This window comes from Diorhabda sublineata, chromosome X (assembly GCF_026230105.1).
Source record: "Diorhabda sublineata isolate icDioSubl1.1 chromosome X, icDioSubl1.1, whole genome shotgun sequence".
Lineage (NCBI taxonomy): Eukaryota > Metazoa > Arthropoda > Insecta > Coleoptera > Chrysomelidae > Diorhabda > Diorhabda sublineata.
Window position 1 is genome coordinate 12,703,294 of NC_079485.1, and position 26,534 is coordinate 12,729,827.

A 26,534-nucleotide genomic window follows, 5' to 3' on the forward strand; every position below is an offset into this window, starting at 1 on the left:
ATTTTAAGAAAAACTTTTTGTATATTATATATACTATATAATGAATTTTTTTAGATTTGACGTTATTGATTAATATTTTAAATGCATCACTATGTATGTATAATCTTTTTATTATATATGATAATTCTGAATTTACTGATACCAGTTTTTGGGGATCTGTGGCTTCCGAATTACGGTTTAAAAACACCAAATTCATTTGTAAGTACTATTATTAATGTTTGTCAGTTTTGATATTTTTGTCAAATCACATTTATTTCCAATTTATAATTGGAATAGCTTCATTCGAACAATTAATTTCGAAACTCAAGTTTGTTTCACTTGTTTTATCAGATTTGATTTCACAAGATATTTCAAATTAATACATTATTTATCGTGTCGGAACTAGGTGGCCATAAATTAAATAATTTATTGATGATTCTTGGGCTTAGAAATAGAGAGAGATCGTTACAAGAAGCCGCTGATTTGTTTAATGATACATGTCCTGACAGAATTTGCCATATTATTAAGTCTAAAATGTCTCGAAACAAAAGGAAATTAAATGAAACTGGGATTGCCAACTTGTGTACAGGAAGAATCTAACAATTCAATATCAGAACTTGCAATAAATTACCATATTAGTAAGACATCTGTAAGATATTAAAAAATATGAATTTCTTGCTTATAAAGTTTAATTACACTAAGCATTAAATGAAGATGATCCCGATAAACGACTACAGTTTTGTGAAACAATTATGAATGGAATATGAATTCGACATTTATAAGTACCACTGTGTTTTCTAATGAAGCATCATATTGCCTGAACGGATTTGTTAATCGACATAATTGCTGGTAATGGTCGGATAATAATTCATAAATCGCATAGAATGGAAGGAGTTCATAAATTTTATCCCCAAAAGATAAACATTGGTGTGGAATAGTTAGATGAATAACCCTTTTTATGAAAGCATATTAAACGCTGATAGATATTAATTCGTTCTCTTTTCCATCGTATTAATCATTCACAGTTATTGGAAGAAATTTGGTTCCAGTACGATGGTGCTCCAACTCATTATGCTACTGGGGCTAGGTGATTTTAGTAAGATTCAATTCAAACTCTCCAAGAACTGGGAGAATCAGAGACGCGGTACAAAATATAACTCTTGAAATGATTCATAATTGGCCAAGTCATAGATTAAGATAGGTAGGTAGCCGTTTTCACTTTGAACATCTATTATAAATGAATAATGAGTTTCAAATTATTGTTGGTTCCGTGGTATTTGATTATATTAAACCGTAAGCCGGAAATCAGAGACTCGCCAAACATGGTATTATTAAATTTAGAAATATCATATCTACTAAAAAAGTATAAATACATATGCTACGGAAAAACATAATATTCTGACTATTGATTTTTCGTTTCCTATTCTATATGTTTTATTCCAGAAACGTTTTTGCTCTTTAATAACTTTATATTTTATTTCATGAAGATCTTCTAGAGATATGAAGTACTCGTATATGAGCGAGGAAAAATTAAAAAAAAAACTTTTTCCATTATTTTTCAGGTTAGACGTGAAAGGGTGCAAGCAGAACCTCTCGTCGAACGTACCAACAAGAAATAGAAGTTCCTCCAATGCATTTCAACTAGCGCCTTATACGTCAACATCTCCTAGGGGAAACCTTGAACGCAGAACCTCCCAAACACTTGCATCGAACCTGAAAATTGTTCGGTCGGTGTCTCGGGAGAGCATTCGCTCCATTCATCATTGCACCTGTCCTTGCCTTAGCGCGCCGGTAAGCTAGATACTATCACATACTCTTCTTGTATAAATTCTTGCTAGAGTATTATATTTACTTTGATATAATTTTGGAATTTACAAACCATTCTTTAATAATCGATACAAAATCAGAAAGTTATTGACAACTATCCCTAAAAAGGGATTAGAATATATTTTTTTCTCTTCTTCGAGTTTAAAATTCGGAATTATCAACTCCAGTTCATTCCAATACGTTGGTCTAGACTTGTATATCAACTACATTCTCTGGTGTCATATCCGTAAAAATCAATATTTTTCATTATTTATATTCTGCGAAATTTTTTATACTCCAATATCTAAAATATTTTATTATTTCCAAATATTTCCCATGGAACAATTGAATAAAATCCATAAAAAGTGGAGTTTATTTTCTTTTGTTATTGTATTGCGCTCTAGAAATTATTTTAAGACATTCAGATAGTGCAAGATAGTGGAGCAATAGAACACTTGTATTTTGCACTTCAAAACCGCACCATATTATACAGTTTTGCTATTCTTCTGATATAGCCTTGGCCCAATTTATCTTCTTACAAAAACTGGAAGATTCACTTCAAAGCACCAGGATTTTGTAACGAAATCTAAAGTCGAATCCTCAAAATACGATTCAAAAGGTGGATGGATAATTTATAATGTTATTCAAAGGAATGGCTTATGTTGGAGGCGATATAATAACGTAGGATAATAAAAGTTTTGTGGCTGTAACCGTTGGAGCCAAATATTTTTATCACGAGCATACTTTTCTCAGATAGACCTGAGCAATTTCAATTGTAATTTGAAGCATTCTCTAGGTGAAATAGTTGTTTTGTGCTTAGCTATGTCACCCAATGTATCTAATATCGCTAATGATTATAAGGCTGCTTTCATCCCTATCCCTTGACACAATTTTTATAGTAAATACATTCTTCATTTTACCACTTTGTTAATGACCAATTTTATCACAATTGAGAGTAAATACAATACTTATGCAAAATATTCGTATTGCATGATGCTATGAAAACTTCTTCGCAACAATGCTTGTGTTTATGAACTACCCAAAACTTGCTTCGTAGCATGCGCATAATTAAATTATTGAATCTTTATAAAAAATGTATAAGTTTTTCAAATAGAACAGCCAAAAACACTTCATCCAAAGTACTCCTCCTTAACTACTTTCATTATTCCCATTTTCCACCATAGTTCCAATTTCTTATCTACATGATACATGTACACCAATAAATTTTAGTATTTAATTAGATGCAAGGAAACCGGCTATAATACCTGACTCTCATTGATATTTCACTGAAAATTATTATTTTGTACTAAATTTTCATAACTGAGTATTGTGCTACACAAATTTTATTACAGCGATAAAATGAACATTGTTGGCTAACGAGAACATGTTTCAACATGATATATAGGTAGAGCAAATAAAGTATGTGGTATTTTACTTAAATAATTTATTTGAGGCATTTTGAACTGATAACATAGATGTACAACAAAAGTAACCCTAATAAAGACGATCTTTGGCGTGGGGAGCACGTAGGTAGTGAATAATGAAGTTATACAAAAAGAAATCTGAAACCACTTTGTGGTCGGTTCCCGAATGACAACTGAATCATTTATAGCATTTCTCCTTGTTCCCAATCTTCTTTTCCTTGATTTTATTCCAAGTTTAAGCTGACTTTAATCTAATGGTTAAGAACATGGGACGCTATTGCATTATTGTTTATCACTTTACTTTGTTAATACATTTTAGTTTTAATCGAGGTGTTCTACTGAGTGGTGTTGGGAAATATATAATATATAACATGAATAGAAATGTTCTTAAAAAGATGTTAACTTTATTATAACACCTCTTGAATAGATGAAAGAGGTTGAAAAGGACCGCTGTTGTTTTTTCCATCTCAGAATATCAATCAAATTCACAACAAACTCCTCTGCTCGTTAATTAAGCTGTTTCCTAGCCATTTTCTGTAAATAACTGTTGGTTAATATAAAATGTTGAAAATTTACATGTTGTTGATGTATTGCATTCGTACTTACCGATTTAATATTAAATACAAAGTCAAATTAGTTTTTAAAAGAACTGATTTTAACAATACATACATGTTCAATCCAAAAATTGGCTCAAAACAACACAGTAAGCAAAACTCACATCAAAATCAACCTTTAATATGGTCAGTTATTCACGTTGCGTCAATTATATCGTTGTCTTTTACGATTACTACTATCAATTTAAAGAAACTATTACGTATATCTTGTAGTTGGTCTTTTGAACAAGATAATCGTTCGTATATGGTTATGTTTGATTTCTATTGATAAAGGAATATAATATGTAGTAGTATGTAGAATAGTAGTAGTATAATAGTATGTAGAAAATACATCGTAGATTGAGTAATGTGATGGAAGACGTCCACCGATTCCACTATATAAACTTTTAATTGAAATTATGTTAAGCCCAACTGTATGTTGGCATCAAAGATTGTCGATACCAGATGCAAAGTTATAATTGAGATCAAAAAGGAGAAAATTTGTTACTCTACAATGTATGTATATTAATATCCTGAATATTATAAAACAGGAGCTAGTACCTATAATTTTTTTTCCGCAATTTCAGCGGAAAAGAACTACACACAGAACTTGATTTAAGGACACAAAATGGTGAACGAGATTTTTCTATAAAATATATACAAGGGGTCCCAAAGATTGTAAAATTTCGTCGATGTTATTGCAGAGTCCTGTTATACTCTTATACACGAATCTGGCTACTCTTAACTCTAAATTTAATAAATTGTTATGTATTACACAAGTTTTAAAACCCTTATCTCCGAAACTTGGTTAACATCAAAAGATCCTGATTCAATGTACGATATAATAGATTACTCTCTGTATAGATGTAATCGAAAGAATCGTCGTGGAAGGGATGTATGTATTTACTTGTCTTCAGATATAACAAAGCATTTTGCTGTTAATCCTCTTGATGTCTCTGTCAGTAATATGGAACTATTAAGTTTAAAAATTTCGTTTGTGCTCCACATAGTTTGTGTTTATCGACCTGGAGACTCTCAACTAGCTGATGACATATCATTCAGTATTTGTCTACTCTCGAAAATGTTCTCATCATCGGCGACTTTAATTTTCGAGAAATTACTTGGACAATTACTGTGGCACCTGGGGATTGCTTAAATTCTAAGAACCGGTTCATAGACTTTGTCCTAAATTCTAATCTTAACCAGCTGATAATAGAACCAACACGTTTCAGAATCAATAATATACCATCTACCCTAGGTTTATTATTTACAAATGACGAACAACTACTGACTGAGCCCGTGATAGGCTCACCAATAGATATTTCTAATCATGCAGTCATTACAAGCCAAATACAATTTAATGTTGACTTGCCATCTAAAAACAATAATGCTACAACTTTTGAAATAACCGATTTTGAGAAACTGAAATGCCACCTAGTTAGTATTGATTGGGGACAAAATTTAGATGTCTCACTGGATCCCACTATAGTATAGGATACATTTACAACTACTGTTGCGGACCTTAAAAACAAGTATTCTACCAGGAAAGTGGTGTACATAAATAAAGTAAAACCATGGATCAATGGTGAGATAATCTCCTTGATTAGATATAAAAGCAAATTGTGGCGGAAGTACACGCGCACGGTCAATCAAGCTGATTTTGAAATTCACAAAAATTTCGCCAAAGATTCAAAAAAGTCTATAAAGGAAGCCCGAGAAGTGTACGAAGAGTTTATAGTATGCAGCGACAACCCTAAAAAATTATACAAATACATTCGATCATCATTGTCAAAGATGACGGCATGGTTTGTCAAAATGACACTGACAGTGCCGAAGTTTTGACAAACACTACTGAAAATATCAAAAATAATTTACCCGACATTCTGCTCACAAGAATAATTTCATCCTTAGAGCAACTTCATTTTACTCCTGAAACTGTCAAATATCACCTTCAAAAATTATAAAAACAACTCTTCTCCCCGTCTTAATCTAATCTCTCCTCTATTTCTAAAAAGATGTTGTAATGCTCTCGCTCATCCTCTGTCTATAATAATGTCCTTGTCATTTAATACACACATACTACCTCCTATCTGGAAAACAGCCTTGGTAACACCAATTTTCAAGAAAGGCAATAAACTTGACCCCAATAACTATCGCTCCATTAGCCCCACACCAATCCTCTGTAAGGTTATGGAATTTATAATTTCAGAATATGTCAGTAAATTTGTTTTGATCGACAAAATAATACCTGAACAACAACAGGGATTTGTAAAAGGACGTTCAACAATGACGAATCTACTTTAGTGTGTTAATAAATGTTCGAAAATATTCGCTGATTCATCTCTTCATATGAATTTTCAAGAAGACTTGGATTCGATGTCTAAATGGTGCTCAGACTGGATGTTGCCTCTTAGTGCAGATAAGTGTGTAGCTCTTTACTTAGGCAAAAACAATCCGAGACATACATACTTAAACGGTCACGCCTTAAATGAAGTGAAACAAAGCAAAAAGTAAGCTGTATGTCCTCCGCAAGTCTTTCGGAAGGATATCATTACATAATTCAACTCGTTTATATAAAACTTATATTCACCCAATTATGGAGTATTGTGGAACTGTGTGGTGTGTCCAGAAATAGAAGATCTTCTCGAAAAAGTTCAGCGTCGATTTACCGACCTTTGAACAACGTCGTCTTCGTGACGATATGATAATCACCTATCGTATTTTAAATTTCAATTATGGTAACTTAAGAAACATATTTAATGTGGTCACTGATAATCGGCTTCGAGGACACAGATGGAAATTGGAAAAAGAAAGATTCACTTGTCGGACAAGGCAACATTTTTTGTGTAATCGTGTCAATATGTTGACTTTGTAGAGAAAATATTACAAGATTATCAACATGTCTATAAGTCTTAAAAATACATTTCTTTAACTAGCATTTTTCCTAAGACTTATAAAAATAAATATAAATATATCGTAAAATTGGGACATAAACTTAATTTGCATTCAATGTTATTTTGAACACATTGAATGCATCTATATAAAATAAAATAAATAAAATTTTTTATAACTATTCTAATGTAACGTAACTGCCAAAATCAGTTCGTTTGCAATCTCAGCATATTGTTCATTTACTGGAAATATTAAACATTAAAATACATTTTCAAAAATATGGGGACATATTTTAGCAATGGAAATTTATCCAAATTTTTTCTATCTCATTTAACATACCGATTTCCAAAATATTAAAATGTAAGAACTACCTTATATTCTCGATTTGTTTCTATTCTTCAATTTATAAATCATAATAATTTATTCTCTACTCTTTACTCTCTAAATTCTTTGGAAAAGTAGGAAGGTGTCAAACTCATGATTGTCATTTGTTGTGATGAGAATATCACGAACGATTTCAACGTCTCTCCGAATAATATTGGATTATTTGCCTTGATTAATAATATCCTTTTAAATCAAATCTTCCATTGGATAAAAAGTCACCTCTCATGTTAAATTGTCTACAAAGCTTGTGAATAACAAGATATTGGAGCAAGGTGTCATAAAGCGTCAATGCTTATAAAAAACATTCCATTTTATATGAAATGGGAGTTTTTCAGATACTCACTTGATTTAACACAAAAATTTATTGTTCAAAGCAAGAACCTAAGAATAAAGAAAAATGTAAAGAACCGAACAAGGAATAAAAAGTTGCCGCTTCTTTTCACCGCCATCAAAGTGTTTTTTATTATTCTACTTTCCTGGTTAGTATTAGGTTTCAAAATATAACTATATGAATTAATATCAGGTAGATAACATCTATAAAATATCTTTTATTATAATTAAAGACAGGAGGAAAATATGTTGTATATTGATAGCAATATATTTCAAAGTCAGATGAGAATAAATTTACATGGAATACAGGAAACTTAAACTCTTATCTGCAAACCCATATGACAATGTGAACTTTTAGGAAAGGAATTTACAAAATAGTGAAATGATTGTAACTACATCCACAGAGCCGTGTGTCTGTAGAGATATTCTCCTTCTATAATTCAATGTCTCTTTAATGTATTAATGAAGTACACAGTTGTGAAAAATTGTTAGTCTGCATTCTGAATATGACACGTTTATCAGGTTCTATACTTCCATTGAAATCTCGTCATCTACTGCTTATGATTGAACAAATTTATACTTTCAGTCTGATAAAAATCTAATGAAAAATGAAATATATTGATAAGCTGAGAGCTACCCAAAATAAGTGCATGTGATCCGTTTGTACGCTGGAATGTGCAAATAATGATATTGCACTTGAAGGTAAAAATGATTTCTCATTATATGGGAGGAAAGGCCATACATTTGGACACTAAAAATCGTTGCACCGTAACATCTTTTCTACGACGTATCTAATTCATTCCAAAAATTTTTTTCATCGTCGGCAGAACCGCGAGAGTATGAATCAGCTCACAAATGGAAGCAAATATTTTTGACAGAGCTTTTATAAATTTTCTCAATTCCAACCTTGTGGGTGGTGGGAAGCTTAATTGAAACTCATGAACAATTTAAAGACCACCGATCAATTGTGTTCGATACACTTCATTTTAATTCTTATATGTCTTCTTCAAATGAATTTAATGTGCCACAGGAACAGAGCTGAGCCCACTTTTTTTCAATACAATTAAAAGCATTCAGTTTGGGTAAACTAGTAGAAATAAATTGAGTCCGGCTCTAGTGAAAATTAAATGGGAAATCTTAGAAGTGTTTGCTTGAAATAGAAATTTCGTGGTGAGATTAGAATTCGTCAGTAAAAAAAACAATACAAGGAAGAATGCTATGCTCTCCGAAATTAAAAGAATCAACTGTACGCTCATTTTTATCAAGTTGTAAGCACTCTACTTCCAATTAATATCTAGCTTTCTTAATAGGTAATTTTTTATTTATTTTCCTATAGCTTGATGAATTATAGAGTGTTAGTAATATTGGTTACAAAGATAATCACTGAAACGATAAAACTAATGGCCAATTAGTCGATGGAAATTATTTATTCTGTGAAGATATATGAAGTAACGCACCAATGGAGCTAATATTTTCACATGTTGATTGGTTGTCTGTAATGCAACCATCGTTTCGGTAATGTAATATTGAATTACATTTTCCTACAAACATTCATTGGATTGTTTTCAATTCCAAATATAGTCAACGAATTTAATTCAGGGTATCATTTCATTGAATGTAAGCATATTTTTAGAAGTATCAGTTTACTTTGATGTATTTTTTCTTTTCTTTCTCAATAAATACAATGTACATCAATGTAATACTAAATTATATCATGTAAAATTTACGAAACAAAGAATACACAATAATTCGAATATAAAGTATTATGTAATATAATAAGGTTATAATCCGGTTAATTTAGACAATAGACCTTACATAAATTACCACCAAGTTGAAAATCAGTAAAATCATTCGTCCGAGTCGTAAATTTCAATTTTTTCTTCTTCTTCATCTTCATTCTGAGTGCATGTAAATAACGTGAATAGAGATGTATCGCATATCACCCCGTTGGAATCAAACAGATCCTCCATTTTTGGTGATTCAGTATTAGAGTTCTACTTTTTTGCAACCATATTTAGCACTGCATTCCTTTTTGCATATGCAAAAAATTGTGTTCAGCAGTTTTTCCGGCTCAGGAGTAAAGTTTGAACGGGTTCTAATGTATTGTTGACCAACTTTGAACTCCGACTTGAACTTGGTAATATACCCCAAAAAAAGATGTTGATGAGTAGCAACTGTGGTTGAAGGAAGACATGCCAATTGAACTTGTCCTTTACTTTTAGCATTTTGAACGAAACGCATATCAATACTTATTTAAGCAGGTAGTTTTTTAGGAGCTCCGGACATAGAAAGAAGAAAGCTAATGCCGAGTTATTGTTTTTAAAAACTTCAGCACATTTTCAAACATTTTGAAAAATGTTATTTTACCCCTAACTAACTTTTTGATGAATAGATCTCCGATTGATATTGAGCTATTACAACTCTAGAGATGTATATACATAGCGTATTCATGCATATTATGACGATTACAACTTTCACATCTTTTAGAATTGTTATATCTCAGAAACGGTGGCTTATAGGAAAAAATATTAATACGTTTTTTGTAGATAATTTCATGATTATATTTCTTCCAAATTTTTTTTTAATTATATTTTAAACAATTTTACTGATTTAGCTAGGTGAGAATTTGTGTAGCTTCATTCTTATTTTTTGGTCTAATTTGACTAATAAATCCGTTTTGGTTTTCAAAATCAAATACCACTTAACAGCTACAGTGATTGTTTTGGAAAAGATAGTCTATTAATTCAATCATTGTTATATTTATACATGTTATGGTAAGAGTACATTCTATAGTGGCCTCCTTGCTGTTAAATTTGAGAAATGTAATCTCTCTCTGAAACTCCGAAGTCATACTTATTGCCTACATTTAATGTGTTTTTCAAATTGGATGTAATAAATATACTTTAGTATATCTTAAGTTTAATTGTTGCTTTTATAATTTGAAAGAATCTAGAGAATGGGTTTCCTTAAAGTGAAACAGTCTTTTTATGTACATCTAAGAAAGAAATTTTCATTGTGAGTACAAACCTGTTTCACACATGATTCGAGGGATACACTTATTGTGACTTGGAAAATTTACGATTGATCCCACTGGTATTTTCTCATTATTGAACTCAGTAATAGCTTACGAAGCCTACAGAATATAATATTTTCACTTTATTTCATGAATTGCTCACGATTTCGAAGAAAATATCTAACTAAAGATGCAGCATGTAGAAAAGAATAATACCTCAAGCCCTCCATCCGAAAATATGTATGATAAGAAATTATCTTGATACAATTCAAATGAAATAGGCCACTGCTTCTTCACAGATATATCGCTTTTTCCGCACCACTACTTTTTAACTCTTATCTATGAATTTTTAGTATGCAATGAAATATATCGTTGAATAACAAAAAGTAACTGCAGCTTATGAGGAACACTCGATATCAAGTCTCAAACTTTTTTGGTTCACATTCATAAGTTATAACTGTATTTCAATATCCATTAATCTGTTCTTTTTTTGGTTGTATGAAATCCTATGCGGCGAACAAGAAGGAATGGTATTGGTGTACTTAAACCTATATATTATGTCGACAAATTTATACATTAGATATTTCACTTTTTAATTGTAACATTTTGCTTCTCGATAACTCTATTATCATCTGTAGAACTAAAGTAAAAGGACTTAATAAACATACTTTGAGGTACATGCATATGAACAATGACAAATGATCAAAATAAATTTGAAAACAGAATCTATATACTTATACAAGTTTTGTTTAAAGGCTAATATTTCAGAAATTTTCATTCAATCTTTCGAAATAGTTATACAATCAAAGCAGTATTATCATCAGTATGGCAAATTATTGTATTGAAAAATATATCATTACAGGTATTGAAGCTGAATATTATAGAAAAATTTGGAAAATTACAATATATCTTATGCTTAATCATTCGCTAGGAAATATAATATGGAAGTAAAATAAAAATAATTGAATCTGTTGTATTACAGAATGATTCACAGTAACAAACTTGTATCAAATCTCTGAAAAGAATATTTAAACAATGACTCAGTGTTATCAAAATGAAGATTGAATGTATAAAACTCCAAACAGTGTGTGTATTTACAATAATATTATGTAGCAATTAGATATCCAAGGATATTGTAATGCCACATTTTCAAATCATAGGAGAGAATAAAAATCAACAAGATCACCAAAACCGACGATTTAAATTGTTTATTTAAAAAAAAATTGATTTTGAGCACATCTAACGACAATTTAGGATTTTTCAAATAGTCCAAATGCTAATACTTTCGAATGGAGAAAGTTTACCTATGATTTGTTACCTAAATAGACAATCTTCCTTACTGGTTATACTTCTTTCACTAAAATTAAGCAGAAACAAATCATGAATATATTGAAATACAGCTCTGAATTGCATGTATGTTTGTTGGAATGACTAAGAGATATATTGAGGTCTGATTCAAAAAACACATGTATGAACGAACCCAAAAATGTGTAGTTTGGTAGATGAGGAATCCAAGTTTCCTGCCGAAAAAGTTTTCCCGCTGCAATTATTTTTCGCGAGAAGGCTCATTGATGGGAAAATTCAGTATAAAACAGGTGTGTCGAGTTATTAGATTTTAGTTCAGTCTCTGAAGACAATAACTTGGTTATCGAAACGCGCGTCAGACAGTGTAATTGTGAGTGTTGGTATATTGGTATTGTAAACAGTGTGTTCAGAATGAATGACTTCAGTCAGGAAGTACTTTGTATTCAAAAAACGCAATTATATTCTGTAAAGGAGATATTACATCACTTAGATAAAAATTCCAGAATAAAACAAATTATTGATACATATATTTTCCAGATATATAATTTCAGCATGTCATCCCCTTCTAATCTCATTTTCTCAGTAGTGTATCATCATTTTTAAAGAATATTCATTTGCATTTATTCAGTGACCTGAATATAACTCCTCTTTTTAATATCCTCATAGGATTTTGCCTTTTCTCGAGCATACCTCTTGTTTTATTATTGTGCTCCAAACTTTAATGATAAGACTACGTGCCCTTTTTTAATTTCATCATAATTGCTATGGCTGCTGTGCACAGTAAACGTAACGTATAACTAAAATTTACGTTCATATTTTAACATATATTTCATATTTAGATTTTCACATTTCTTTTAAATTTATTTAAAAAATATTTTTCTGTCCAAGTTTCCGATTTATTTTTCACTAGGGGAGGTGTATAAATTATTTCTCATCATTCTAACGTGAGAAAAAATAATAATGAATAATATTTTATACTATAGAATACCTAGTTGCACCAATATCTTTACTATTTTCTATGGTGTAATGTAAGGTATATGTATAGTTCTCCTTGAAATTTTTGTAATAATGTTAAATGATAGGTACTATTTCTTTAGGCACCTATTAATAATGAGTGAAGCAAAACTCCTGCTATAATAAAACTGAATTTCTGTAGAGTTCCGTAAAGTATCGATGATACTTGTGAGGTTTCTACGACTGCTAATTAAAACGAGAGCTAATACATATTGCTTGTTGAATGTTTTTCATGAGGGAACTGTTGAATTAACTGAAAATCACAATAATTAATTTCTGTACAGCTCGAATCTATTTCTATTTAGTACCCATATAACTAGAGAATGGCAGTTTTTGGTCTGCGTAGTTGATATGTCTTATTTTAGTATTTCATCGACTAGAAACTGCTGCCTTGATGTGATAATTTTGGTAAGTGTCAGCCGGATCCTATATCAGTATAAATCTGTTGAATTGTTGATCAGAAATGTATCGCGATGTTTGGAGTGGTCAAATACCCAAATATAGTTCAAAATACAACCAACAGAAATCGAACCGTTATTTTTGAACATTAACGACGATTTGATACTATTATCTCTACTAGTATTCTACCAGTATTCGATCCGAAGTATCCAAAATTTGTTGACAGAACCTCTCAAATTTTGATCGATACGTTTGAATCCTCTCTCCTTTCGTTCATGACGGTTTCAGTTCAATGCCAATAAGATAACCACGCTATCTACAGAGGTTTAAAATTCCATTTTATTTTATAACCTGTTCCGATACTAGTACAATGATACAAACAGATAAGTCCTATTCTCTTTTCATCTATGCAGAAATTATGGAATGTTTATATTTCCCCTTTTCCTCGACCTAGTTATTTTAACATTCTAGAAAGCAATTGATTCAGAACCCTTCCTGCGGATGTAAACGGAAAATAAAGAATTTTTCCGCAGTATAAACTTACACACTTAAAATTGGTTATCAACTCTTCTTTCTGGAGTAGTTAATAATATTTCCTCCATGGGGCAATTATTAATTATTCGCAATAACAATCATATTATAATTTCCATATGTCTCATTGAATTTGTCTTCGAAGAAAACACAGAGATGACAAATCCAAGATGATCTATTCTAAAATATTTCTTTTTTATATTCGATAACCCAATTACTTTTCTCATTTAAAATTGGCCCTGGAGAGAGACGTATCTACCTAGCTTCACAAGATTATTGTAATTAACTTTAGGTTAGTTTGGAAGTATGATCGATATTAACAAAGAGCGTCGTATTATTTTGTTTATAATGATGTCTCAGTTATTTATCCTCAGTCATTTAAACACGGGGTTATTCGTTTATAAGTAAAACGATTTTCTTCCTAAAGCGGCCAAAAACTTTCTAATCACATTGAAGTGTAAATATGGAACAAGAGAACTGTTGTTGTGAACTTTCTTAACAAGAAACATTGTTTTGTCTTCAGTTTTTGTGTTAATAAAAACTGAAATTTGTTGGTCTAACAAAAGTGGCTATGTTTTATTAAAATGGAAAGAAAACACAGAATCTTTCTGCTTATATAATTTTTCATTTTACATTTCATGTACATTTAAAGTAAAAATTGAAAAATGTATAATTTCTTATTAACTGACAGAAGGTGTGTAAGCATAAATGAGTGTACGGTTGCGTACAAAATAGAAAACACAGGATGGCCCCTTGCCGACAATCATAAATTATCAAGTCTTGTAATCCTTAATGTTATTTTCCAATAAATTGTTGAACTAATTTATTTAAATAAAACATAACTCTATCTCTATTTTGTTTCCATCCACTTGTGCCCAACACTCATGTAGCGAAACATTCTCGCTTTTGAAGCACTCTTTCATCATTGAAGTGTTTTCCAATAAAACCATTTTGTCAGGAGTAAAACAAGCGATGATCAGAAGGGCAATATCTGGTAAATATGCAAGTTTTGGAAGTCTTGCCAACCCCACTAGCGTATTTTCCGTTATTCTTGTAGAATGCGATCGTTCGTTAACGTGATGAAAAATTACTCCGTTCCGATTAATCAGCATGACTCTCTTTGTTTCAAAGCTGGGTCGGACTTTTCAATTGTGCACTATACATCCTCATAATTTATAATGGGATAGTTCATTGGTTAGTAATCATTTAAAAGTATTCTTTTTTATTACGACTAAATAAACATACATTACATTTTTCGCATGCTAATCAGACTTTACCATGGGTTGCAGAGCTTTGCTTCCGTCCAACCATTATGTCCTTTGGTTACAACTAGAAAGAAGTCAGCTCAGATTGTAACACTTTGATTTTAGTTGTTTTGGATTATTTCATGTATAACAGAGTTTAAGACTATCGTAACCTTTTGTTGAGTTCTTGGAGGATTTTTAACCTGATTAACCTAAACACTAAAAAATGATTTTTCCTCAATCCTTACATCTCAATATGTTGCAGTTATAATTAAATTTATGTTTTTTTGATATTTCATAGTTCGTTAATGCAGTTCTATCTTTTTATCGTATTGATAACCTCTCATCACCAATCAATTGATGGATTTCAATGCTGCAAGCGTTTTATCACAAAAAAACACACATAAATCATCTCAGAGAGATTTATTCCTTCTTACTTTCATTAGATTCGCAGCAATCTTTTAGACTGAATCATAGTAAAATAACTTCAATAAACCTAACATAATATAAATTCTCTAGATAAACCAAGTAGAACTTACATCTCCATAAAGGTAAACATTTACTGGTCACCCGATCACTTGATCGTTCAATAAGGTTACAAGGGTCGTTCCCCCAACATACCCTTCCCCCAGAACCTCTTATGCTCTGAACCAGATTGAAGTGACCCACGGGCGTAGACCACAGAGAGCTTACAAATACCTCAAATTCTATACTATATTTTACATATTCGAATTATTATTATTTTCATATATTTACAAAATTGTATTTAGGTTGATTTTATTATGTCTAAATGGATCAGTAATTAATGGTGTTAACAAGATATACTAGTGCATATTAGCAGATAATGCTATCTAACCCTTAATTGTTGTGCCCTAATTAAAACTCAAAACTGGAATATAGATCAAAAGCTAGCTGAAGGAAGATTTTATATCATAAGTTCAAAACAATGTTGTTTATCCCATTTGAATGATCGGATGTAACTTTTATATAAAAAATCATATTTTCTTTTATAATTTCTTTGTAGCGTTCCGTACTACAAAATTTGTGTTTGTTTGTTGGAAGCAATCATATAATCTGCTACTTTTTTTAGAAAAGATTTATAATAAAATAAAGAGGTCTTCGTTGAAATGGATCGTTCTGGCTTATTAGACTAAGCAGCTGCAAAACGCTTATTTTTATAGTAGATAGATTGGCGGCAGGGCAGCTTCGAATAGTTAGATAAAGTAATTGATGGTTTGAAGTTACATGCATGATATTTATGTTTTAAAACCTGGTTTTCAGGGCTACAAAATATTTTTTGTATGTTTCTGAAACACTCCAGAATATTCGTTAAACGCATAATCATATAGGTAAAGACAAGTTGAAAAGGAAAATTGAACATCATATCTAGCCTCGTTATAATCAATTCATATATGTATGTAGATAAAATGTTACCCAAAATAACACAATATAACGTATTTCCAAAATCAGAGCTGTATTCTGTGCATGCATTGAGCTGCGTTTGCACCCTAAAGTACAAGTTTTGAATGAAAGTTATAAATACCAGTTTCAAAACTCGGTTATGAAAGGGAGTGGTAAATGAAATTAAAAATAAGCATTATAATATTAAGTCAGGGATGAATAAACTTGGAATACTACAGGATCAAAAATATTGTGCGTAGAGTTACCAATTCAATCAACCAGATTTCAATATATCAATAGCCAATGTAAAAGGTACAATGAAGATACAAAACAATAATAATACCTGGGTACTTATGATTATATCTATTCCAATTTTTATCAATTATGTATGAGAATGGAGCAGAGAGTAAAGTACTGGGAAAAAGGGGGATTAATATGCTATTAATTGCATAACTTTTCAATTATTTCATTTATACTTTGTCCATTTCTACTTTTGATATATGATTTAAATTTTTCTTTAATAGTTTCCATGAATTTGAATATAATAGTAGGTTTCTCATATTCAGTGAGAGATAAGCTTTGGGTTGTAAGTAAGTGTAGCAGCGCTGACTTTTCGTTTTTTTTGGACAAGATGGTCCTGACAGTTAGATTTTGTTTTTGTCTAGTTGAATATCTATGTTCAAGAAAATGTTCTGTTCTGGAATACCGTGATAACGATATTGTCGAAAAATAATTGTCTAAGATCAAGGCACCCAGACTCTTTATACTTATAAAGTTGTTCTGGCTGGTACATACGATTTTTTGTAAATAATTTCTGTAGTACAGTAAGTTCTCAATTGACTTTTTGCCACACCACCCCATCTAAGTATTCCATATGTTAGTTGAGATTCAATAAGTGGATGATATAGAGTTTTTAGACTATTTATATTAAAGGTTTTGTTAAAGAACTTGAATTTATATACCATTCGTCGCAGATAACTTTACCATCATTTGAGATATTCAATTCTGTATAGTTAGGTAAGTTATTTTTATATATTGTAAACGGTATTGCTTTATCATAGTTCACAGTTAGGCATTTCTGATCGAACCAATTCAGAATGTTTTGGAAATCTAATTCGGCTTTTATTCTCAACGTGTTCCAACAGGTGTCTTTATAAAACACCACAGTGTCATCTGCAAGATGAAGAGCTCTCTTTGGCTATCCAGGGTAAAGTAACCTTATCAAATATGTGTGCCCTGTGGAACGCCGCAAGTAACAATTTTTTTATTGCTGACTTTTCCTTTTGTATGGACAGACTGTTTTCTGTCGTTCAAATAGCTTTCCTCTCACTCCTGTGTCCTCTAATGTATCTAGTAATATAGAATGGTTTATAGTATCAGATGCCTTCGATAGAATATACATAGGGTTGGCAATCGCACCTGAGTTGACATGCAATGCGGAATCCACATTGTTTATTAGAAATTCAACGGGCATATGCCAGATTCAAAAATTTTATTTATTGTTATAGAGAAAAGTGTGGAAATTTCTTCTCCGGTTTTTTTAAAGGTTTCAGCGCTAATACCATTATATCCGGAAGATTTTCCTGTGTTTAGGATTTGTATAGTACTTATTATTTCTCCAGGTGTAGTAGGTCTGAGGAAAGAGGATTAAGTGTGTTGCTTTCTTTCCGAGAAATAATTGTTGAAGATTTCTGCTTTATGTTGGTCATCTCTTATTGATATGAATTCATCTATTAATAGGTCCTCAATGTCATCTGTTGATTTTTTCCAGTTTTGAGAGATTTTTTAAGGTGCTCCACAAGGGGATGATTGTCATCAATTTTTTTTTATATAATAGTTTAGTTTTTGTTTCTTGTTTAAGTCGGCTTGAGAGTTTTAAGTAGTTTCTAATTCTGCTTTATGCAGTTCAGAATTTTGTTTTCTATTTAATCTATAGGTCCTTTTTGTGTGAATTGCTTTTACTAACCCATCTATCGTCCAGAATTTTCTTTTTACCTGCTCCCGTTTAATTTTTGTTTTCTTCGTATGTTTTTGAACAATCTCTATGAAATGTTGCTGCTTCTTGCGAGCTCAATTCTTGGAGGCTATTAATTTCTATATTCTCCAGTACAGAGATAAAGATTTTCATCTGAATGTATTTTTAGAAATATATGATCAACACAGCTACCGTTTCTTCCCTGGACTCGCGTACATTTGTTTATTATTGAGACTTAGTTGTGTTCACTAAGGATGTTTGTATAGTTATTGACATTTATAGCTTCTAAAAAAATAAGGAGATGTGCTCTATTGTTTTTCATACGTTCAAACTTAGTCGCAAGGTTTTGTATAAAAGTTTCTGAGTTTATATGATATAAATTATTCTCACAAGTGATGATTGAATATTAACTCCGAATTTTAGCGCTATAATAAGAGGTCAATGAATACAATACTTCAACCTACAAAATTATCGATATATACTCTTTGTACTTTCATTGAGAGATTATCACAACTATTCTACATGTTTTCCAAAGGTATGTAGAACCTGTGAAACGACATGTCATGAGAAAAATAAACATAATGAAAAATGATAGATATTACATAATACATTGTTGGAAAGAAACCATCGTTTTTTGTACTTTCCGTATCTCTGATATTTTTCTGTAAAAAAATTTAAACTTAAAGGGGAGAAAACTGTTTGAATTAGTTTGTCATTCATTTTGGAATTCCAGTGACAATGATATTATTTCATGTTCAATTAAACGATTTGTTACAATTGTTCTAAGAAATTTAATACTATTGTTGAGATTGGCTCCACTTAGTACAAAACATCAAAAATCCTGTGAAGAAATTTAAGCTCTGTAATAAGTAAATTTACTTCAATAATTAGAGCTTCTGTCATTTTGTATCACCTTCAACAGTCTTTTGGGGACACTTCGTACTAAATTAATTAAAGTGCTTTCATTATAGCGTGATGTATCAATTGACGCGTTATCCTGTTGAAAATTTATTTGCTCTTCTTCCAACAATGTAATAAACGGCAACGGGAAACTCTCCAATACATTTTGAGACATAGTAGCATTCATTTTGCCGGAAATGTGATTTGTCACAAACAAAAATATTGTCACTTGACGATATTTTCTATTATCTAAGGTCATGCAAGTGATAATTTAAACTATCTGGATCATCATTGTCAAATGTTTTTTATCTTGAAAATAACGTTTAACTACTTTTGGCTATTTTGGATATGATTTTCAGTGAAATTCAGTCGCTACAAATGGTGTCTTTATGTTACGACATTCGAATCACCTTACAATATTTGGAGATTTATAATTTCATTATCCACTTCCTGGCTAAGCTAGTATCACAACCTGAATTCAATCTCTGTGCGGAGCACGGCAATTCTTCCACAGCGAAATTTCTATCGTGGAAACAAACATTTAACCTCTAATACTGCCTTGGATTCAGTTGCCTCAGTGAAACTAGCGTTTCTTGATATATTGTCACAAACAATATCCACAGTAAAAATCGGAAATACTTAGTCTTGACTGAAAAATGAACCAAAAATATTTACCTAGTAAATCTGCAGAGCCATCAGCAAACAAACCAAGATTCTTTCAGTACGTCATCCACAATGCTAATTGAACTTCTACGGGGCCTATGGTCATATTTCTCTAATAATTGTTCAAATTTTTCAGTGTATGGAATGTATTAACTCTAATTTCAAAATTTTTTGTAATGAGAACTGTGCAAAAGCGTGCATAATAATAATACCTAAAGTTTATCTGTGAGAAATTATATAAAAACTGCGGTATATACTCGACAATTTCAGACCTCGCACAGTTTCTCCAAATAATTTCTCCTATTAAAATTCAATAACAAGTCCTTCCAACTATTCTGGAATACTTGTTATTTGTTCCCTATAATAGATAATCCCCGAATATATATTCTGCAGCAAGCGACATGTCTCTATAGATATAAGAATGATAATAGCATTAAATTATTCAATGTTCAAAAATGGTTATTGAAATATTGAAACAACTGACTTGTTGTTCAAATATAGAAGATAGTTACAAATAAACATGAGCATCAGAATTATTTTTGGTGTTTTGTGTTAGAATTAATTGAATACATACATAAAGTGCAGTGATAAAATAGAGTGAATTAATTTTTATATTTAATTTCTTGATTTCGAGAATTGTTTGCTTCAAAAAATTTGATTGACCAGGATTTTTCGTGAAGTATAAATTAATTTGAAAGAACTAACGTATTTAAAATAGGAGTAATAGTAATGTCAGTACAGTAACTTATTATAGAAAATTATACAAAAAGAAGTGGACCTTCAACGACAGACTGCTAAAATGTGAGCCGTTTTTTCATTTTTCCTTACGCTTTCCAATATAGTAATGTTATCAATTCCAATTTGAGACACACATATGTGTATATATGTGAGATGAAGGTTTATGAGCTCAAGTACACATATATAGTTTCTATATTTCTTGTGGAGTAAATTTCTACTATGTGTATATCTTTCCTTGAAACTCATTATGGTGTTTGGTATAAAAATACGCTTAAAAAGATCCGTTCTCTAAGGTACTCTGTTATTATTCGAATTTTTCATTGTCATTTCTAGGCAAATATCCAAGCCTCCCGAATAAAACTTCTATTGAGAATAATATTCTTATATTAATTAACATACACAAGGATAATTATTATCAATCTCTTTGCAAAAGTGTTTCGGCTATTTTTAAATTGATATATTTTAGAATTCACACACTCCGCGACTAAATCTTTGTATTCAGTTACTACATATATACTATATACTACGCATAATTTAATTGATGGCTACATATATTTAAATTATAGAAAAAGAAAAATTATTTGCTGTTGTTGAAACAGATTTTTGTTTCCATTTTGATATTCATGTTGTAGATGATCTGTTGATTTTTATAATAATGCAAACCAACAAGAGCCGAAGTAGGTCGAAACTTTAATTTTTACGTGTTTTTTGGAATTAATTCTCTACCAAAAGGCCTAAAATCAAGACCCTCAATCATTGAAGAAATTTATACTAATATATTCATAATACAAATTGATCACCCGTTTCATATAATGAAAATAGTCATAAAAGCGAAAAAAATATTCTGGTTGCTGGGAAGAAAATTACGGATTATATTAGGGAAGAGAATTTTATTTTACAGAAGGTACAACCAAAATCAAACTATTCGTTTACGGTACCACATGAGGATTCAATATAACAAATGAAACTAAAAATTATAAGATTATTATATTATTATTATAAATACGCAGTATCCAAGTCCAAAATAAATAATAAAAGAGATCCAAAAGCATCATAAAAAATTTATTTCAACCTATCGCTCAGCTTATTATAGCACTTCTTCATTTTGTAGATTGAGGCTGAACCAGCTCTTATGATCTCTCTTCAATTAATTACTTATGTTGAATTCTTCCTACAATATGGAAATTTCTAGATAAAATTAGGCCAACCCTGTAACTCTAACTATGTATCAATATTTTATGACCTCGTATAAGTATAAATTGAATTGAACATTATTATTTTTAATCAGCATATTTTATGAATTCAATTATCCAATTACCATAAACCGCAGAATGATGGAATTTTACCACTAATTCTTCGTTTAACATTATTATCTTATTCCGAAATCTATGTCATTTGAATTTCGTATTTTGTGAAACAATTGAGTTGCGCAGATAAAATAATGATATATTAATTGAATTTTTTTATAATTTAAAATTCAATTGTACTCCTTATTTGTTTAATAAATTAAGTAGAAAAGTAATACAACCTGAATTATCGATATTATTACCTGTTAAATTTAAGTTGTACGATTGGGACTGAATGTTGATAAAATGATACTAAAGTTACGGTCTAGTATTTTCGAAAATATATTTGTTTCAAATGAGATTGTATTTATCACTAATATATCTCCTGATTTATTTTAAAAATATGATGTAGGAAAAATTAATGAATTGACCTGTAATAAAATAAATAGAAACAAGGTGTTACTAATAAAAAGATAAAAAGACAAATATATATATATATATATATATATATATATATATATATATATATATATAAATAAAATATATAGATAAAAATATTGCTTAATTAATCAACATTTCCATGAATTTAAAAATTCTTACAAGAATTAATACAATTCAAAATCACCGAAAATCTTATTTAATTTAATTATTTACCAGACGATGAATACATGAGTATTCGAAAGCTCGGAAAATATTTTAAAGTTGGTCTTCTTTGGTGTTTCATTGCCACGCTCCCAATAAGAAACCGCTCATTAATCTTCAATGCTTCGTGTTGCCACAATTAAAGTGCAAATATGTATTTTGTTGACGTGTTGCCTACTTACAATCACAATTTGGCAGTACAAACCATTGAAAGTTTCTGTAGATTCAAAAAAATATACTCTACTCTTTTTAGTCGTCATGATATTGTAGTTTTGAAATGTTTTCTAAAAACTTGGTTTCAATTTTTTCATTCCATTTTTTAAATTTCCAATCCATTTCCAACAATGAATTCATTTGTCAATTCTTGTGAGCTTCTTCCAGGGATACTCTTTCTTTGCAAAGCTATTTCAGGGATAGGCATTTATAAACAACATGGTGTGCAAATATGAAAATTCAATTAGCTTCCCTCCTTTCATTTTCACAACTTTGTCTATTCAAAAACCACTAACTGGACACTTATTCCACTCACTACTTCCTCAATGATCCTTATAATCTTGCTTATTATTCCTTATTTGTGTATTTGAAACAAACCAATAGATATTTTGTAAAAAATGAAGATTTGTATAATTTGAGAAAATCTCTTTATTCTTCGGTATTAAAATTCTGATCCACCTCACTTAATTACAACAAATTTTTGATCATTTTTTTAATTTTTAATTTATGTATTTTTTGATCTAATATTTTTATTGGTAGCATAAAATATATTGACTCATTACACTTTCCAATGTAAATATTTACAATTTATATTAATTCAATCTAATACATCCACCAATGTCAAATTTTGAACCAAACAAAGAGACAGATACAAGAATAACCTAATAAAAACGTAAACAAAATGTTGATGATTAACAATGACATTTGTTTGAAGATATCATTAAAATTATTCATAATAGAGAAACCCAAATATTCACAATATCATCGATATTATATATTATTAGTTTGCTTGTATAGCTCTTTTTTTTCACTAGTTTGTCTCAATAATAAATCATTGATAATTTCGTCATACTAGAGAAAATTCCTGAGCCCTTATCAAGATCATCGGGGGAATTGCAGAATTAATTAAACCACCAGGTTTAATATTTGCTACAAATATTCATTGATATGATTTTGAAATTTAGTAAGGAAGCGGATAACTATTTCGTTATCACTAAAAACCAATATGGTGGACAAATCACACAACATACTACGAAGTGGTCTTAGCAACATATTAACGCCAGCTTCTTCAATAAATAATAGCCCTTCAAACTATTACTCTAATACTAATACTTACTCTTCATGACGATGTTTTACCCTTCTACGGTCACCATACATACTTTAACAGAATTTCGATTTGTTGGTGGAGAGCATTATACAGCATTCTGCCGCCTCCTAATGTTGCTCTGAACCAAATCAAAGTATTATCGACCGCGGTTCATAGTTAAAAAAACATTAATCGTAGACGGTATAAAAGAAGATAAAGGGCTACATTGCATCAGTATACATAGTTAGTTCTACTTCTCTCTCTAAACCCTTTAAGCTCTGGGTGGTATGTCTCAGTTGACTGTTGCTTTTTTTCGTGCTCCTTCGTGCTACCTTCTTCTGCCACAAACTCATTACAGTACAGTTAACACGACGGGAATCTTCGCAATAGGATAAAACCACATCTCGATAAACACCAATTGTACTCCTGTGAAAATCGCCAGCATAATGATAATTTTGACGTTTGTGAATTTAAGACTTTTTGTTACGTTTAAGACAAGTATGCAAGTCGCAATAAACAGTAACATATATATTATTTGGATTTCCTAAACAAATTCCTTCTGAACTAAAGTACAAGAAAAAATTAGTTTTTGTAAACATGGTCAAAGTTGAAAAGTTGCTATTATCATTATACTCAAGCCTAAATATGGTTTTGATGCTGCCAAATAATATTAATCCAGAGATTATTTTTTCTGTGTGTAACGCTTATAATACCACATGGTAATGGACAAAATAACTTCCCAAACTATTCAATGCATATCGTAAATCTGTCATAAGATAAAAAGAATAGAAAGTAACTATCACGTATTCGCTGTGAGGGAAGGCATGAAAGGGGAAATTAAATCGACTGAAGCGTTCGCAGGGGTCACTTTTAGCATTACGGGAGGCTATTATACCGAAATTATAAACAAATCCGCGTTAAAATTTTTTGTTTGTTTTAATTATAATAAAGTAAATAAAAATGGGTCACCAGAGTTATTGTGTAGTGAATTGTAAAAATAATAGCAGAAAAAGTAAGTGCAAATTTTATAAATTTTCCACCGCTACATTGAAAATAAATCAACGGAATCGGTGGATAGCTGCAGTTAAAAGGTTTAAGTAAGTAGTTACATAACCTTATCATTATCAAAAATTATAATTCGGAGTATTGTAAATCTTTGTAAAATTGTTAAGTTTAGTATAAGTACACCATTTTTCTGGAATTCTGTTATAAAAAAGTAAAACTAAAATTTATACATTAATAAATTTTAATACTATAAAATGAATTACAGTGAAAATTTTGCAAACAGTATAATTAATACTGTGATAAAATTAATAAAAAATATGATTTTTAGCGTTATGGATCACCGTGGGTTCCCAAGCCATATGATTATATTTGTAGTGATCATTTTATTGGAGATAAAACAATCAGATAAGAAGTTTAGTCCTAGCTACATTCCAACAATATTTCCTCCAATATACAGGTCTCCAAAAATAAATGAATCTTCGTCCGTGAACAGGTAAAAATGATATGATAAAACTAGATATATACATTTATAACATAATAATAATAATAATAATAATAATTTCAGATACAAGCGTTTATTTAATCGAAGGATGAAAATAACATCTCCTTCAAACACACAGCCTCCCGTAGTTCATATTCACTGTGGCGCTTCAGTTACATTCGGAGCAAATATGGCGGATTGCACCTTTCACAATACACATGTTGAACCTTTTATTTACAAAGTTATTTGCAAATGTTGACAGATGAAAGTATATTGCACGAAAACTCTAATATCTTTACTATTCACATACGTAGAATTGGAGTTGTAACCACCCTTATATGGATAAATTGTCCACCCCAGACGTTCTGACATTTTATTCCATTCAGAGTGGTATAAGAAAATATTGCTTGATCATCGCTCTCAAACAACTTTTGAAGTATAACGATTAGCTTAATCTTATGTTCGTATTTCAACTTATTTTTATCGGTATTGGTAGTTATGTGAAAAAAAATTCAGAACATTCTAAAAAGTAAAACGCATAAAGATCAAATTACGTAAACAACTGTCAGCATTTTATTAGTATAAATATGAATATTGTAATACTGTGTTTTTTGTAACTATAAAGTTTTTAAAAATAGATTTTCAAAAGTAAAATCTTTTTTTTCTGTTTTCTTTTCTTTTTCTGTTGTTTTTTTCTTTTTGCCATTCGACTTTTTTTAAAACTTTTACGATATTTTCGAACACTGTCAATTCAGTATTCTGTATGCGATGCACGATTAACATTCCTTCCCAATGTCGAACCTTTTGTTTTCAAAGATAAATTCTGCTGCTTCTATATTATGATCCACAGTTCGGGCACTTATTGGTAGCTTATTATTTTATACATCAGTTTAGCATTTCTACACATAATTCTCATAAATCTCATGGTCAAAAAAATTTCAAGTAACATGTACATAAATCACAATATTAAATTATGGTAAAAGCATAAAAGAATATACTTTCCGAATTTTTTTGGTATTTTTTCGAAGGATAAATCATATATCCCAATCCTGTTTTTATTTATAAAAAAGAGACGCAATGTTTTATAATTGAGTAATTTACCTAATCTAATCATAGAATTATGAAAGTGAACTGTCATAATAACCTTAAAATAAAAAGAGTTTATTGGTCTTGTCCTATCGTACAGTCAGGATTTTGATAGATTTTGTTATAGAAACAGGCAAAAAAAA

At 30.4% G+C, this 26,534-nt stretch overlaps 1 protein-coding gene across 1 annotated transcript in view; it reads left to right on the top strand.

Annotated features, from left to right (window-relative positions):
• The window catches only part of LOC130451133 (small conductance calcium-activated potassium channel protein), a 110,853-nt gene that overhangs the window by 16,548 nt on the left and 67,771 nt on the right, over positions 1-26,534 (top strand). The window contains exon 3 of the mRNA XM_056789951.1: positions 1,542-1,770. Within this exon, the coding sequence (XP_056645929.1) occupies positions 1,542-1,770 (229 nt within the window). The remainder of the gene's footprint in view (positions 1-1,541; positions 1,771-26,534) is intronic.